General features: G+C 34.8%; 1 protein-coding gene across 4 annotated transcripts in view; it reads left to right on the top strand.

Annotated features, from left to right (window-relative positions):
• LOC101419071 (zinc finger protein 596) overlaps window positions 1-14,283 on the top strand; it is a 165,364-nt gene that overhangs the window by 123,054 nt on the left and 28,027 nt on the right. For all 4 annotated transcript variants that reach the window (XR_011647022.1, XM_058285091.2, XM_058285090.2 and 1 more), the window contains 4 exons: window positions 10,334-10,427; window positions 12,049-12,175; window positions 13,434-13,526; window positions 14,021-14,112. Coding sequence is in view for 3 of the 4 variants with exons in the window: in XM_058285091.2 (XP_058141074.1) it covers window positions 10,416-10,427; window positions 12,049-12,175; window positions 13,434-13,526; window positions 14,021-14,112 (324 nt within the window). In the remaining variant the exon portion in view is untranslated. The remainder of the gene's footprint in view (window positions 1-10,333; window positions 10,428-12,048; window positions 12,176-13,433; window positions 13,527-14,020; window positions 14,113-14,283) is intronic.

Raw genomic sequence — 14,283 nt, 5'->3', positions numbered from 1 at the left:
AATCATAACCAAAGGCAAGGGGTTTAGGCTAGACCTGAAGTAAACATAAACAAAGACAAACTCAGTTTCTAATTTCCATCACAGTAGCTGAAATCTATGGGTGACCTGAAGCTAGTGAGCTAAAGCAATGGTGTGGCTGGCTAGACATGGAGTAACCATAAACTAAAGTTAGTTTAGAATTGCCATTACAATAGTAAGTTCTAGGCTAAATCCACCCAGTTATAGCAATTTCAGGTATTACCCATCTGCTGTTTTATAATATAAAACATTTATAATTTTCTTAACTCTTAGTTACAGTTCTACTTTAAGACAATGTGAGCACTTTCATTTATTAACTAAGCAACTAAACCAATTTTATTCATAACAACTGTGCTATGTTTTTCTGGTTTTCCAGCAGTTGAATTAATTCCACTTGTGAACTATATATCAAATCCAATTGCAATATAGTACTGACATTTAAAGACTTATTTTTAGGTTACCTTTCACTCTTATCCAACAGGCAAATACCAAATCTGATTTATGAGTTCCTAGGCATGAGCAGACTAACAAAGCTAGGCAAGCACAGATTAGAACAGAAGGGAGAATTTTGCACTTACTTTGCTTAGGGAAAGACTTGCCTTTAGAATCACCTAGATGCAAGACTCCCAGTGTCTGCCCATGGAAAAACCTCATGCAGGACGCTTCTTCTTAGTTCCTCCAGGAAAATCCCTGGGCAGCTGTTAAGAATGTGGCAGAGTAGTCCAGAGAAGCCCTGCCTCTGACAAGACATGAATTAGGGCTGCTCTGGAGTTATATGCAATTAGTTATCTCCTGGCAAGGGGTAAAGCCCTGTGAAGTCATTTTCAATGGAAGGACTGGAGTGTTACAAGGGAATAGGCAGGGAGCTATGAATGGTCAGGAAACTTTGAATCTTAGAGCATTTCTTCATCCCTTTAAGGAGACATGGTTGTATGGTCTCTGGCCCTCAGACTTGTCTGTCCTCTCCTGCTCTTTTACACAAGCTTAACTGGAATTCAGGGGCCATACAGAGCCCACTCTTAGATATCCTGCAGCCACATGGTGTGGTACAAAAGATTCACTTACTTTTAGATTATCATTTGGCAGATCATCCCAGTTTCTGAGAAGGCACCCCAGTGGAAGTCTACTGAAATCCTGGAAGACCTGCCCATAACCCTAGGGGAAGATAAACATATTCATCAGTATGATTGGCACCCCACCACCAGACTGACTGAATGGATTGCTTACTGAGCCAGCATCCTGAAAATTGGAGAGCACTGCTCACTGTCCCTATATTTGGGGTTTGGGAGCTTTATGTCTCTGGGCATCTCTAGAGCCTTAGATGTCCTGGGGTCATCTCTGTCGAGTTTCCAGGCTGAATACTTAAGCTGGGCTGACCCTAGGTAAGGGCATGTTTAGAGACCTTTCTTTTGCTTTCTTTTCAGAGGTCTTAAAGAGGCAGCCATGAGCAAACTAATCTCATGGTGACTCCCAGAATCTGAGTTCTGTAATTAAATTTGACATTAAACGCCCATTAAGAAAACTAAAGACTAATTATTCTCCAGCTTTCCAGAAAGCAGCTTCAGGGAGATACCAATTGTGGGACTTATTCCTTGCTAACAAATACATTTTCTGTTTCTAAGGCATTCTAAAGCATCTCATAGGCTCAGTATGAAGACAGCAGTAGTTAGAAGATTAAAGGCACTTCTAGTTAAAAGGAGTTAACTAGTGCTCTAAAGAAATGATATAATGGATGATAGACATTCTGAACTCACAGAGAGGGCAAGGTAAACTCCCAGTGGACTCCTGTTTGACTTAGTCCCCTTACCCAGTCAGGTCAAAAGGACTTTTTCACCTGTCACCCAGAACTTCCTTGCATCTACATGGCATGGTAACTTGCCTTTACCACCTCTGTAGAAGGAGCCAGAAGTCTGGACAGACTTTTTGTCCTGTGGGAAACTATCTAGAAACTCCTTTAAAATGACAGAAACAAAAGAGTGCACAGACAGGCTTCAATTAAAATCCACCCATCTCTTGTGGGATGGGGGAGCACCGCTTGCCTTTCTGTCTCCTGGCAATAACTTGCCAAGTGAAGCTGGGGAAGTGTTAGATTCCTCTCAGTCCATGGCTGTATTGCATAAAAGTATTTTAGAATATGCCAGTTGAGTTAGGCCAGTAACAGGAATTTATTGGGAAATGGAGGAAAAGAAGAGAGCTTGCTAAGAAATAATGAAGGATAGAAATATGCACTGATATTTTATGGGAGATTCTCTAGTCAGAAAAAGCCTCTTTCTTCTTTTTCAATGTAAGCATTTAGTGTTATAAATTTCCCTCTCAGCATTGTCTTTGCTGTGTCCCAGAGGTTGTGATATGTCCTCATTTTCATATATCTCAAGATATTTGCAGAATTCTCTTGCAATTTCTTCTTTGACTCACTGATTATTTGAGTGTTTTTTAATCTCCATATATTTATGAATTTTCCCTTTTTCTGTCCATTATTTCTTTCCTAGCATCATTCTGTTATGATCAGAAAAAGTATTGAGTATCATTTCTGTCTTTTTCAATTTACTGAGACCTGTCTTGTGACCCAACATATGGTCTTATCTGGGAGAACTATCCATTAGTGCTTGTAAAGAATGTATATCCTGCTGTTTTGGGGTGCAATGCTTTATAGATGTCTGATAGACCTAGTTTATTTACCACATTACTCATGATCTCTATTTCTTTATTTATCCTCTGTCCAGATGTTCTGTTCAATACTGAGAGTAGTGCATTGAAGTCTCCAATTATTATTGTAGAGACAACTATTTCTGTCTCTCGTTTTGCCACTTTTTGTCTCATGTATCATAGGGTACTCCATTTAGGTGCCTAAATGTTTAGTATAGTTTCTTCCTCTTGGTGAATTGCCCCTTTTATTAATATATATTGACCTTCTCCCCCCTTTATAACCATTGTGCATTTAATATCTATTTTGTCCAATAGTATCACTACTCCAAGTGGTTTTTTGGTTACAATTATCATGGAATATCTTTTTCCACCCTGTCACTTTTCACCTAGTTGTGTCCTTACATCTGAGCTGGGGGTCTTGTAGACAACATATAGATGGCTTATTTTTTTATCCATTCTATCAGTGTATGTCTTTTGATTGGAAAGTCGAAGTCATTAGCATTCAATGCTATTATTGTAAAGACATTACTTACTTCATACATTTTGTCCCTTGGCTATCTTTTTCGTATCTTACTTTTGCCTGTCTTTTTCCCTTTAATTTACCCTTCCTAATAATCTTCATTTCTACACTTTTCTCCATGTCTCTTGCCCTTGTGTTTTTTTTCTTTTCAGGCTGCAGCACTCCCTTTAGTATATTTTGTCATTCTGGTCTTTTGGTAACATATTATCAGTTTTTGTCTGAATACTTTAATCTCACCATCATTTTTTTTGTCTTTATTTTTTTAATGTTACATTTAAAAATATTAAGTCCCCATATACCCCCCAGCCCCCTCACCCCACTCCTCCCATAACAACAACCTCCTCCATTATCATGGTACATTCATTGTGCTTGGTGAATACATCTCTGAGCACTGCTGCATCACATGGTCAATGGTTCACCATCATTTTTGAAGGACAGTTTTGATGGATACAGAATTTTTGACTGGCAATTTTTCTCTTTCAGTTCCTTTTATAACTTTTTATTTCATTATTAATAATCTCATTTTTTCATGTATTGTTTTCCTGAGGTCCTTTAATTCATTTTTTGTGTTTTCCTTTAGTTCATTCATCCTATTTATGAGAGTTGGTCAAAGATTTTTGATTAGTAATTCCAGAGACTGTGCTTACTCCAGAATATTTTCCATCAAATTTTCTTTGTCCTGTGATTGGGCCATACTTTCCTGGTTTGTATATATTTTATAATTATTTTGTTGAGAACTGGACATTCTGAATGCTATGTGAGGTCACTCTGGGAATCTAGTTCTCTCATTCTTCAGTTTGTCATACTAAGTACAAAAAAGGGAAAGGAAAAGGAAAAAAAAAAGAAAGGAAAGAAGAAAAAAATACAAACAAAACACCCACAAATATAAAGGGGAAAAAAATGTTGTGCATCTCATCTCCATGGTTTCTTATGAGAGGTAATCATTTAATTTAATTGTGGTTCCCTTGTAAGTGATGCTTTTCTTTTCTCTTCCTGCTTTCAGAATTTTCTGTTTACCTCTGGTATTTGTCATTATGAATACTAGGTGTCCCAGGATAAGTCTGTTCATAATTATTCTGTTTTATTTGCTTTGTTCTTGGATATTGATATTCTTTTCTGTCTTTCATAAGGGTTGGGAAGTTTTTATTCATTATTTCCTCAAATATTCTCTCTGCTCCTTTTCCATTCATTGTTTCTGGGACACTGATCATGTGTATGTTTGTGCATTTCTTGTTGTCATTCAATTCCCTGTACCATTTTCCATTATTTTTTTTCTGTACTCCTGTCTTTTCCATTTCAGATGTTCTGCCTTCAAAATCACTAATCTGTCTTCAAGCAATTCAAATCTGCTCTTATGTGCCTCTTATGTATTTTTAATCACATCCATCATGGTTTTCATTCCCCTTAAGCTCTGTTACTTTTCTTTGCAGGCTTTCAAATTGTTCTTTATGCTCACCCATTGTCTTCTTAATTTACTTTATGTCTTCTCATATTTTCTTTCAATTCTTTGAATTGATTTAGGAAAGTTGTGTGATTATTACTGATTAATTGTCTTAAATCCTATATCTCTTCAGGATATTTGGCTTATTCCTTTGGCTGGGCCATCTCTTCATTTCCTACTATGGCTTGTAATTTTTTGCTGATGTCTAGGCATCTGAATATGTTGTTGAGTTTACTGTGATGGCCAATTTCTTTCTTGCCTTTTTTTTTTATAGCTCTTCTTTAATATATGGTTCAACTAATTTAAGTCTTTAAAACTGTCCAGCTTAAGTTATCAAAAGCATGCACACTAATGGTGTGCAGATTTTCTTCCAGGAGTTAGGGTACAGATAAACCCAAAAGCAGTTTTGTCCGTGTAACTTCCAGACTGGCAAGCAGATGGCACTCATCAGTTTACCGTTTCATGGAGGTATTTCACTTGCCAATTTCCTTCATTTTGGTCTGGCCAGAACTGAAATTCAAAGCAGGCTCTGCTTGCTGAATTCACTGAAGAGAAGCCCCCTGATTCTCCCTCCCTTTTCCCTTGTTACAGCTTACCGGGAGGAAGATATCTGTTCCCCTCTCAGTTGACTCCAGCAAGACTGGGGTTTTACCTCAACCTAACACATGAGGAGTGTGGGAAGGGAACACTTTCCAGCCACTGTGGGGTTTGGTAACTCACATTTGTTGTTTTGTGTCATTCATCTCTCTGACTCTTAACCTCCTGGAGTTTTGTAGCACAATCCTGATCTGCTGAGCCCCAAAGCAGGTCCTCTGGAAACTTTTGACTCTTTCTCCATTGTTTTTTTGAGAGAGTTGAGCCCTGCCTGCCTATGCAGACACCATCTTCCCAGAATGCTTCATTTTATTTTTAATCTGTCTTCCTCCAGAGAATTCTAACTCTTTTCCATATAGAACCAGTATATGTGGTTCCCTGTTGTATCTCTGGGACTAACAATGTTTCCTGTGACAAAGAATGAACTGTAAAGTATTATTTGAATTAGTTAATAAAGTAGTCTTTCAATAATCCTTCTCAGTGGCCTTACCTCTTCATTTTCCATCATCATAAGAGGACTTTAACTTCTTAATTATCTTGTAAATGAAATCAAATTGAACAGAATGCATCTCATTGAATGAAACCCTGATTAAGTCCTGTATCTACAGTCTGCAATCAAGGTTTACTCCTTGGAATGGACCACATTTTGGATTTATTAAATGTTTTCCCTGTAGAAACAGAATATAATTTGAGGTTGCATTTTCCCATAGATAAATAACCTGAACAGCACAGAACTTCAGAAGAGCAAAGTGTGGTTTGCTCTGGAACTTGCCTCAGAATTGAATAGACATCAAGGTGGCTTCTTATTTTTTGTTTTCTTGTGAGTTCCCCAAGTTATGAGATGTGACCTAGCCTTTCCCCATTACCATTTATAAATACTGCCAATTTTCAAACATTGGTTCTATCAAAGTACTCTTAAAATATTTAAATTTTATTGATTTGTGATTTGTACTTCCCCAGTTATTAAATCCTCCTGGTATCTGAGGTCAACCTTTTTGAATGAGTTGCAGTTAGTGAATTTGTATTCTCCTCCTGCCTGCTCCTCAGTGCACTCTGATATGGCTTACACATGCACTGCCCTTGAGTATCTGCTTACATCCATCTCAATCAAATTACTGAAAACATCTTCATCTTACAAGAATCTTCAACAAATTCCCTGATTTCCTCCTCCTATATTATCCATTTCTGTCCTGGTGTCCTAGGTCACAACATTTACTTTGATATTTTCTGGACCCACATTACATATTTCCAAGCTATTCCTGAAATATTAAATGTTGAAATGCATTATAACATAGTCCCAATCCTTCCTTTATTTGTAGCTAGAAAATATTTTCCACTCCTTTAACTTATTTATCATCTATGGTTATAGAACTTACATATTCCTGTCCAAATATCATATCTGAGTTCCATACCTGAAAATATATTCTGCATTGAATTTCTCATTGTTTATCATTAATAATTTAGAGAGACTCATCACCTTTTGAAAATCTTGCTCTTCTTTAATAATCCAAACCAGATTGAAGGAATTTTACTGTCACACATTTGCTCAATAAAGAAACTTTGGTATTATTCTTAAAAAAAAAATTGGTATTTCTATGATAGATTTACTGTCTCCAAAAATGAAATAAATCTAGATCATTTAATAAATAACCTCACATTTTCTTTCCTTTAAATTATCTCTTCTTAATGGATTTTAAAGTGCATAGGGCCAGATTGTAAAGTTATTTGCTAAAATTACTCTATGCTTTTAGACAGGCCTAGCTCAGAGTTGTCTTTCAACATATACACATTTATATTTAAGAAAAGAATCACTTTCTTGAAAAATACTGCCTCGAATTGACAGTGATCAGAAGGATCTGTGGGCTTGGTGCTTGGCATAGCATAATAGATACACTGAACTAGTCTAGGAAGGAAAATTGGCTTCATTGTCTAGTGGAAGACAGGAGATCTAACCAATCTGAAATTGGCCACCTTGTTGAGGGATTTTCTTACAACTATTATACAGGTTTGCAACAGAGAAAAGGAATCATTAAGTTGAGCTTTCTGAGAATGGGCTGGGGAGTTTTTTTAGTGTTTTTCTCTTGTTAACATCAAAATACATAATACTCCTGGGGTCTCTTATTCTCATGGTGATAAAGGTAGATTGAGTGAAGCATTACATGTTTTTGTTTATTCCTAACAAAGAGTAACTAATAGGTAAGGTTAATGTCAAACTAGATACTTCTATGTGCTTTGTTATAGACACTTAATATGTACTCTATTGTGCTTGGTAGGTTTCACATATATTACATTTTAAACTTGCTACAGAAACTACTCTGAAAACACATAGGGCTATATAAGAAAATGATGAAAATGGAATAATTGATTACATTTTAATTTCAGTAGAGTGAATTTTAAAAATACAAAATATGTATTTGTTTATAAATACCTGTGCCTAAAATGCATTGCTTCATATCTCTACAGAAATAATTTATTCTTCTATTTTTCAAGATATATCTGAATAATTTTGTAATCAACTCCTATGATTGTTACTAACTGGGTAGATAACTAGTACTAGGCAATGCGAAATCATAGTCAGGAGATGACTTCTAACCTCCACACCTTTTCAAAAGGGCTTTCAGTAAAGCTTACTCTAGGGAGACTAAAATGAAAAATAAATATTATGAGAGAGAAGCAGAAGGCTACTGTCCTCAATTTCTTTCATTAATTGGCTTATTTTAAAAAGAACTAAGTGAAAATGACTGACAAATGTTACCTGTGAATGCATTAGATTTTGTTCTTGTGTTCTTGTTTTGCATTAGGGTATTTGCTCCCTTAATGTCATGGTTTACTGGTACTGCTAGTAGATTTTAATTTGTGCACTAAAATCCATTGTCACTGAGTATTGATAAAGATAAACAGGATGTTAACTTTGCTTGCTCTTTTCTATGTCTTGAGGATTAAAAAAAGAAAATATGCATATTGGAATGTTAATACTTACTAGAAATTATAAATTTTTTTGAGAAATGTGTCATTATTCTTTTTCATAAATGTCCATTCTTATGGAAACCACTCACCTGGGGGAATGGATTATAGAACCGTATGTTACCAACTGGATATTCTGATAGAAATCAATGCATAGTGCCTAATTTTATTAAATAGGCCTAGGGCCTTAAATTATAGACTGTAGCTCTGATTACACTCATACATCTAAATGGTCAAAAAGGAAAAATATTTTCTGGAGCAGGTTCTTTGATAGTGCCAGTAATTATTTATAATACTAAAATAGTAAGCTTTGTTAAAACTCAAAATAAATGGAATGTATTGTTAAAACATGTACAAACATATACTGATAATAATTTTAGTTTACAAAGTTCTTTAAAACCCCACTTATTCACTGGAAAATCAACAATGAAACTTGCATCAATTGAATGAAAAGATCAGGCAAAAGTGGCATTTCGGTTCACAATAGAAGAGATACAACAAGGTTAAATAATGAGGTGATTGTGATAGAGATTTCAAAAAGATACAGGAAAAATGAGAATTAGGTTGGAGACATTCAACTTCAAGTGACAAGCCTCTTCAATGAGAGAGAAGAAGTAACTAATGGGTATGAGTACATGTGTAACTAGACATAATATTAAGTTGAGGTGTTTTTTTTTTAAATTTACATCATTTTCCTGGTTATTATGATGTTAATCTCATCTGGTAAAAGTATGTGAAATGTGAGAACAAGTGGTATTCAAACTATCAAATTTGAAGTGATTATGGAAGATGGAAGCCTAATTCAATTATCAAGACTCATAGTCCTTTTCCCAGGTATATTTGAAAGCATTAGGAGTTGTGATTCTATGTGTAGTCAAAGAGCAAGATCTTAGTAATGTGCTGTGTCACATGCAGCAGTAAGTATGACAGGAAATTAGAATCACCTCTTATGTGAGCAGATGTGGAAAATATTAAGATATTTATTAACACATTGTGCAAATACAGTTCTCAGGAAGCATATGCTGAAATATGTATGTAGGAATACATCTGGCAGTGAATATTACTTGAGGTGGAAGCTTAAGTTTGGGAAGTGGGTTCAATGCAATGGAGGTTTCCTTGTGACAGGAGAACCTGTGAATGGGTTTATAGTAACAAACTATATGAAGAGGTAGTTTTGACAACAGGGAGAATATCTGATTATTTTAATGAGGTGTTACATTCTATGCCATACCTAGGTATGGCATGTAACCCTTAAGATATTGGAAATTGAAATATAGGAAGAAAAAAATTAAATTTAGCTGTGTCTTTGTCCTAAGTTTGTCATATTACTTCAGTTTTCTGAAGCTCTATTTGGGACATTTCTTAAATTAGAAAATTAACCTTTATCACCTGGGTTACTGAGAGGTTTCAATTATTAAAAATATGTAATTCTACAAACATGTTGAATACACTCATTTTCTTCCTGGACTTGAGGCACAAATGCTATGTTAATCCTAGATCTGATCAACCCCATAATAGTATATATAAATTTTTTCCTTTTACTTCTAATAATACATATTCCTAAGTTTCTTATTTAATTTCCAAATACATTGTGGTGAGATATAGGACTAAGCATTTAGGGGTGGCATTGTTATACATCACATATGGAAGAACTAAGATGTTTAATGACAGAACATTAAGTCAGGTTCATGGTAGAGTAGGAAGTGAGAGACCATAAGACAAATACATGTGAGAGAAAGAATGCTATTGCAAAAACCAGTAATAACTGAGAAATTCAAGTCTGCTTCTTCTTGTGGTGAGAACCCAATTCCAGATGTGATTTGGGTCAGGGTTTCCTATATACTTAGGAATCAGGGAAGAATTAAGAGTCTTTGAACATGATGGACTAATTAATATAACTCATGGATTTTCATGTACTTATCTGTACAATGCAGGTAATAATATCATATTCACTAGCTAGTGAAGACAAGATTTCCAACATCTTGTCTCTGGGAAAGGAGAGTCCTCCTCTTATTTCTCTTGAGCTCACTTCATGTTCTTTTTATTGTTTGGTCTGGTGATATTCCTGGTGAAGCATTAGGCATTCATGACAAATGGGCCTAAAACTTTTGGTCAACACTTGAATCTTAAGATTCTTTCTCCATTCTCAGCTTATCCCACCTTCTGCTCATCTCATTGTGAGTGAAAATCCAGAGGAAGATAGATGCCTGCTAAGGTATTGACATTACAATCATGGAATCACAGGTGAGTAGGGAATTCTTGTTTAACTGAAATTCCACCTCTGTTGCCAGCAGATGAGAAGATTTCTCCTATTGGTGTGGATATTCCAAGTGTATTCAGGAGATATTCAAGGATCTGAGCTTAAGTTTATACAGGCCTCTAATAGTTATGGTATGTTAGGGACTGAGCATTGTGTAATCTTCCAAGGTAATTGCAAGAGTTGGTTCCAGCTTCTACAAAGAATATATTCTCAGTATTTTCTTTTTCTCACACATCCCATGGCCTCATTGTATAAATAATGAATTCATGGATCATGTTAGTACCTGAGATTGACCCTGACATGTAATGAATTCAGGTAACAGAAATGAACAAGAAGGGAAGATTATAGGTAGTAGACAGGCTGAGTTTTCTTCTCTGGAGTCAATCAGACATTAGAGGTACTGTGGTGTAGGGGAAGGCATATCTGCCAGAAGCTTAGTAATTTAAGGGAAATGAATAATTTTCCTCAAATTAATTTTCTTAAAATTTTGATGGAATATATTTGCACATTTTGAAATATTTTAAAAAGAAAACCTAAATTCACGTTACCACTTTTTAAAATTTCCCAACTAAAATTTTTGAAATAAAATTTATTTAAATTTTATTAATGGATGCAATATATAGGATTTTTTTAACTTTCATTGTGGCTGTGGATTCAGGAGTTTTATTGTAGGTAGAATAAAATTATTTCTCTGTGAAAATTTTTGAAGTCTTGGAGAGACCAGAAGCAATGAACAGGATTCTTTTAATCTTTCACACACAGATGAGATGAAAATTAAATTGAGACAATGAAAATGTATTTGTAGACCCCAGAAAAAGTTGAGATTGTGAATTCTCCTTCCAAATGATTGGTCAGTATAAGGCAGTATATCAGTACAACTCTCTCCGGAGTGCCTGGCCCATGACCCTGACCCTTCTGAATTTATACATTATAATCAATACCTGAGTTATCTAGCTCTGAGGAAAGCAGGAGTTACCGTTTTGATACCTATTCAGTTTAGCAGAATTTTGGATATTTCTTCAAGTTTCTCTGCCCTTTCAATGAATAATAGACCCCTGAATTGAATTTAGATAGAAAGCAAATCAGACATAAACCTGCATTTGTGAAAAATGCAAAACACAGTCTTAAATGTTTTTATGAAAGAGGAAAGTGAGTTCATCTGTTCCAGGGAATACACTAACCACACTCATTTTTTAAAATGAAATATCATGGCTATTGCTTGTCTTACAATAAATGTGTAAATTTTCTTAAAATTGTTTGGAAAGATTGGTTTAGTTTTGAATGTTTTAATGAAAGCTTTATAATCAGCAGAAAGAAGGCATATTTGCAAGTTTATTGGGAAATTTTCAGATATATATAACATCCCATCTCATGGGATTTTCTTTTACAATGGGGTGTTATGTATTCAGAGTGTATATGTGTCTGAGAGTGCATCTGAAAAACAGATGACAATTAAGCATTGGTAATGATGTTACTATAACCCCATACACATTTTGTGTTTTATATATACAGTTTCTGTTTCTTTAGTGCTATTATTTTGTACATCACATTCAGGACATTGGTTCTGATAATGCTATGTTAACCCAAATTTCCATGGTGTTTTAGGAGTATGTGACTTTCAAGGATGTGGCTGTAGATTTCACCCAGGAAGAGTGGGACCTGTTAGATACGTCGCAGCAAAAGCTGTTCAGAGAAGTGATGCTGGAGAATATATATAACCTGGTCTCAGTAGGTGAGACTCTCAATTTATCTACCGTCTATATCTGTCTCTTATCTATATACCATCTATCTAACCAATCTACTTATGTATTTATCATAACTCATATTCCTTTTATTTATTCAAATATAAGCTTCTCCATATCGTATAACCTTTATTTTCTCTTACATTTTATATTTTATAGTTTTAATATATTGTATAATTAAAAAAACAACTGCCTAAATGGATGTTTTCTTATTTTTTTGATTTTCTAAGTTCATTTTATTGTCTTATTTAAAGATACATAGATCACATAAAAATTTACATTAAAAAATATGAGTTTCCTATATATCCCTCTCCCCACACATCCCACTCCTCCCACATCAACTTCTTTCATTAATGTGGTACATTCATTGCATTTGATGAGTACATTTTGGAGCACATTGCCACACAGCATGGATTATAGTTTATGTTGTAGTTTACACTCTCTCCCAGTCCATTCAGTTGGTTATGGCAGGATATATAATGTCCTGAAGCTGGTCCTGCAATATCATTCAGGAGAACTCCAAGTTCTGAAAATGCCCAATATCACACCTCTTTCTCACACTCCCTGCCTTCAGCAACTTCCATGGCCACTGTCTCCACATCAGTGATATACTTTTTTCCATTCCTAGTCATAATAATTCTATACTGGAATACCCATAAGTCCACTCTAATCCATATTTTATTCCTCCTTACTGCGGACACTGTGGTGGCCATTTTATATCTATCTAGTTCACCCCAATAGAATTTGATCTTCTTGGCTACAACTTAGTAACTTCCTTGAATCTCAATTTCCAACACTTCAGTACTGTTTGAGAACTCAATGAATACGTTTTGACTGGATAAGTAGTTGACTATGGTGAAATAAGTATTCTGCTCCCAGCCTATGCTGGTGCTTCAGAACATAGTAGTAAGAAATTTGCATATATAATTTTCCATATGGAATTTAGGTCGTTCTTTTGGGATTTATGTTAATTGGATTATTTTTGAAAATAATATTCAATCACTTTGGAAACATAGATTTTTCCCCCATTTAGAATACAGAAGACACTGTGATATCAGTAGTCCTTACTAATATGGGAAAAGGTCAAGATTTACAATTTCTGTTGAGATATTAATGATCTGAGTTCTAGGTTTTGTTGTATTGCTGACCTTCAAGGCTTACATTATTCTTTGGTAACCTGCCATGTACATCATTATCATTGTTACTATCACAATTCATAATACAGGTAACTTTTTTCCATACAAACAGGATATCAAGTCTGCAAAACAGATGTGCTTTCCCAGCTAGAACAAGGAGAAGTGTTGAGAGAAGGAATAGGATTTCCTCCATATCACATTTCAGGTGAGCTTTAAGGACCTGATTATCAGAAGAGGGGTCTAATGATATAGTGTATATGTGATTTCTATAGGTTTCCTTATAAGAGTTATCATTTCTGAAATGTAGCTAAGGATATTGGGGAAATTTTAATTTTAGTTTTTCATATACTTTTCAAGATTTATCAAGTGTCATTGGCATTGTGAAAAGGATATTCAGTTGTTACTGCAATTAAGCCTTGACATGATCCTTGTTCTTCTTCTATAATTGGAATATTTTCCCCCTATTTCTGCCTCACTACTATCCCAACTTCTTTTTTCTCATATTCCATGCCTGAAAATCTTTTCTGATTGTAATATCCAATAACATTTGTTTTCTTATCCCTAAAGTATTCATTTCATTTAGATATTCTTAGCTAATTGTGAATGTGGAAACATACTGAAAGAGATACTTGGAAATTTCCAAAAATTTGTCCTCGTAATGCTTTTCTAACCATTTTTTTTTTTCTTCAATTACTACAGGGAGGAAAAATGCCTTTAAGTCATATGATATGATAGAAATGATAGACTACCAACTCAGCTTTAGGAAAAACCCTTCTCAAATTGTGGCATTGGTAAGCTTAATTTTTTGAACCCTTGTATTCCAAATAGATACCTAGGGATGGAATGAATTAGGAATTCAGTAAAATCATGAAATTGTAATTAATATTGGGATTAAGTACTAATCCAGCAAATATCTGTGATAGTTTGAATTAAGGTAAAAACTAACCTAAACATGATCTCTT

Source organism: Dasypus novemcinctus, chromosome 22, assembly GCF_030445035.2.
Source record: "Dasypus novemcinctus isolate mDasNov1 chromosome 22, mDasNov1.1.hap2, whole genome shotgun sequence".
Lineage (NCBI taxonomy): Eukaryota > Metazoa > Chordata > Mammalia > Cingulata > Dasypodidae > Dasypus > Dasypus novemcinctus.
This window is presented reverse-complemented; position numbering and strand designations above follow the sequence as displayed.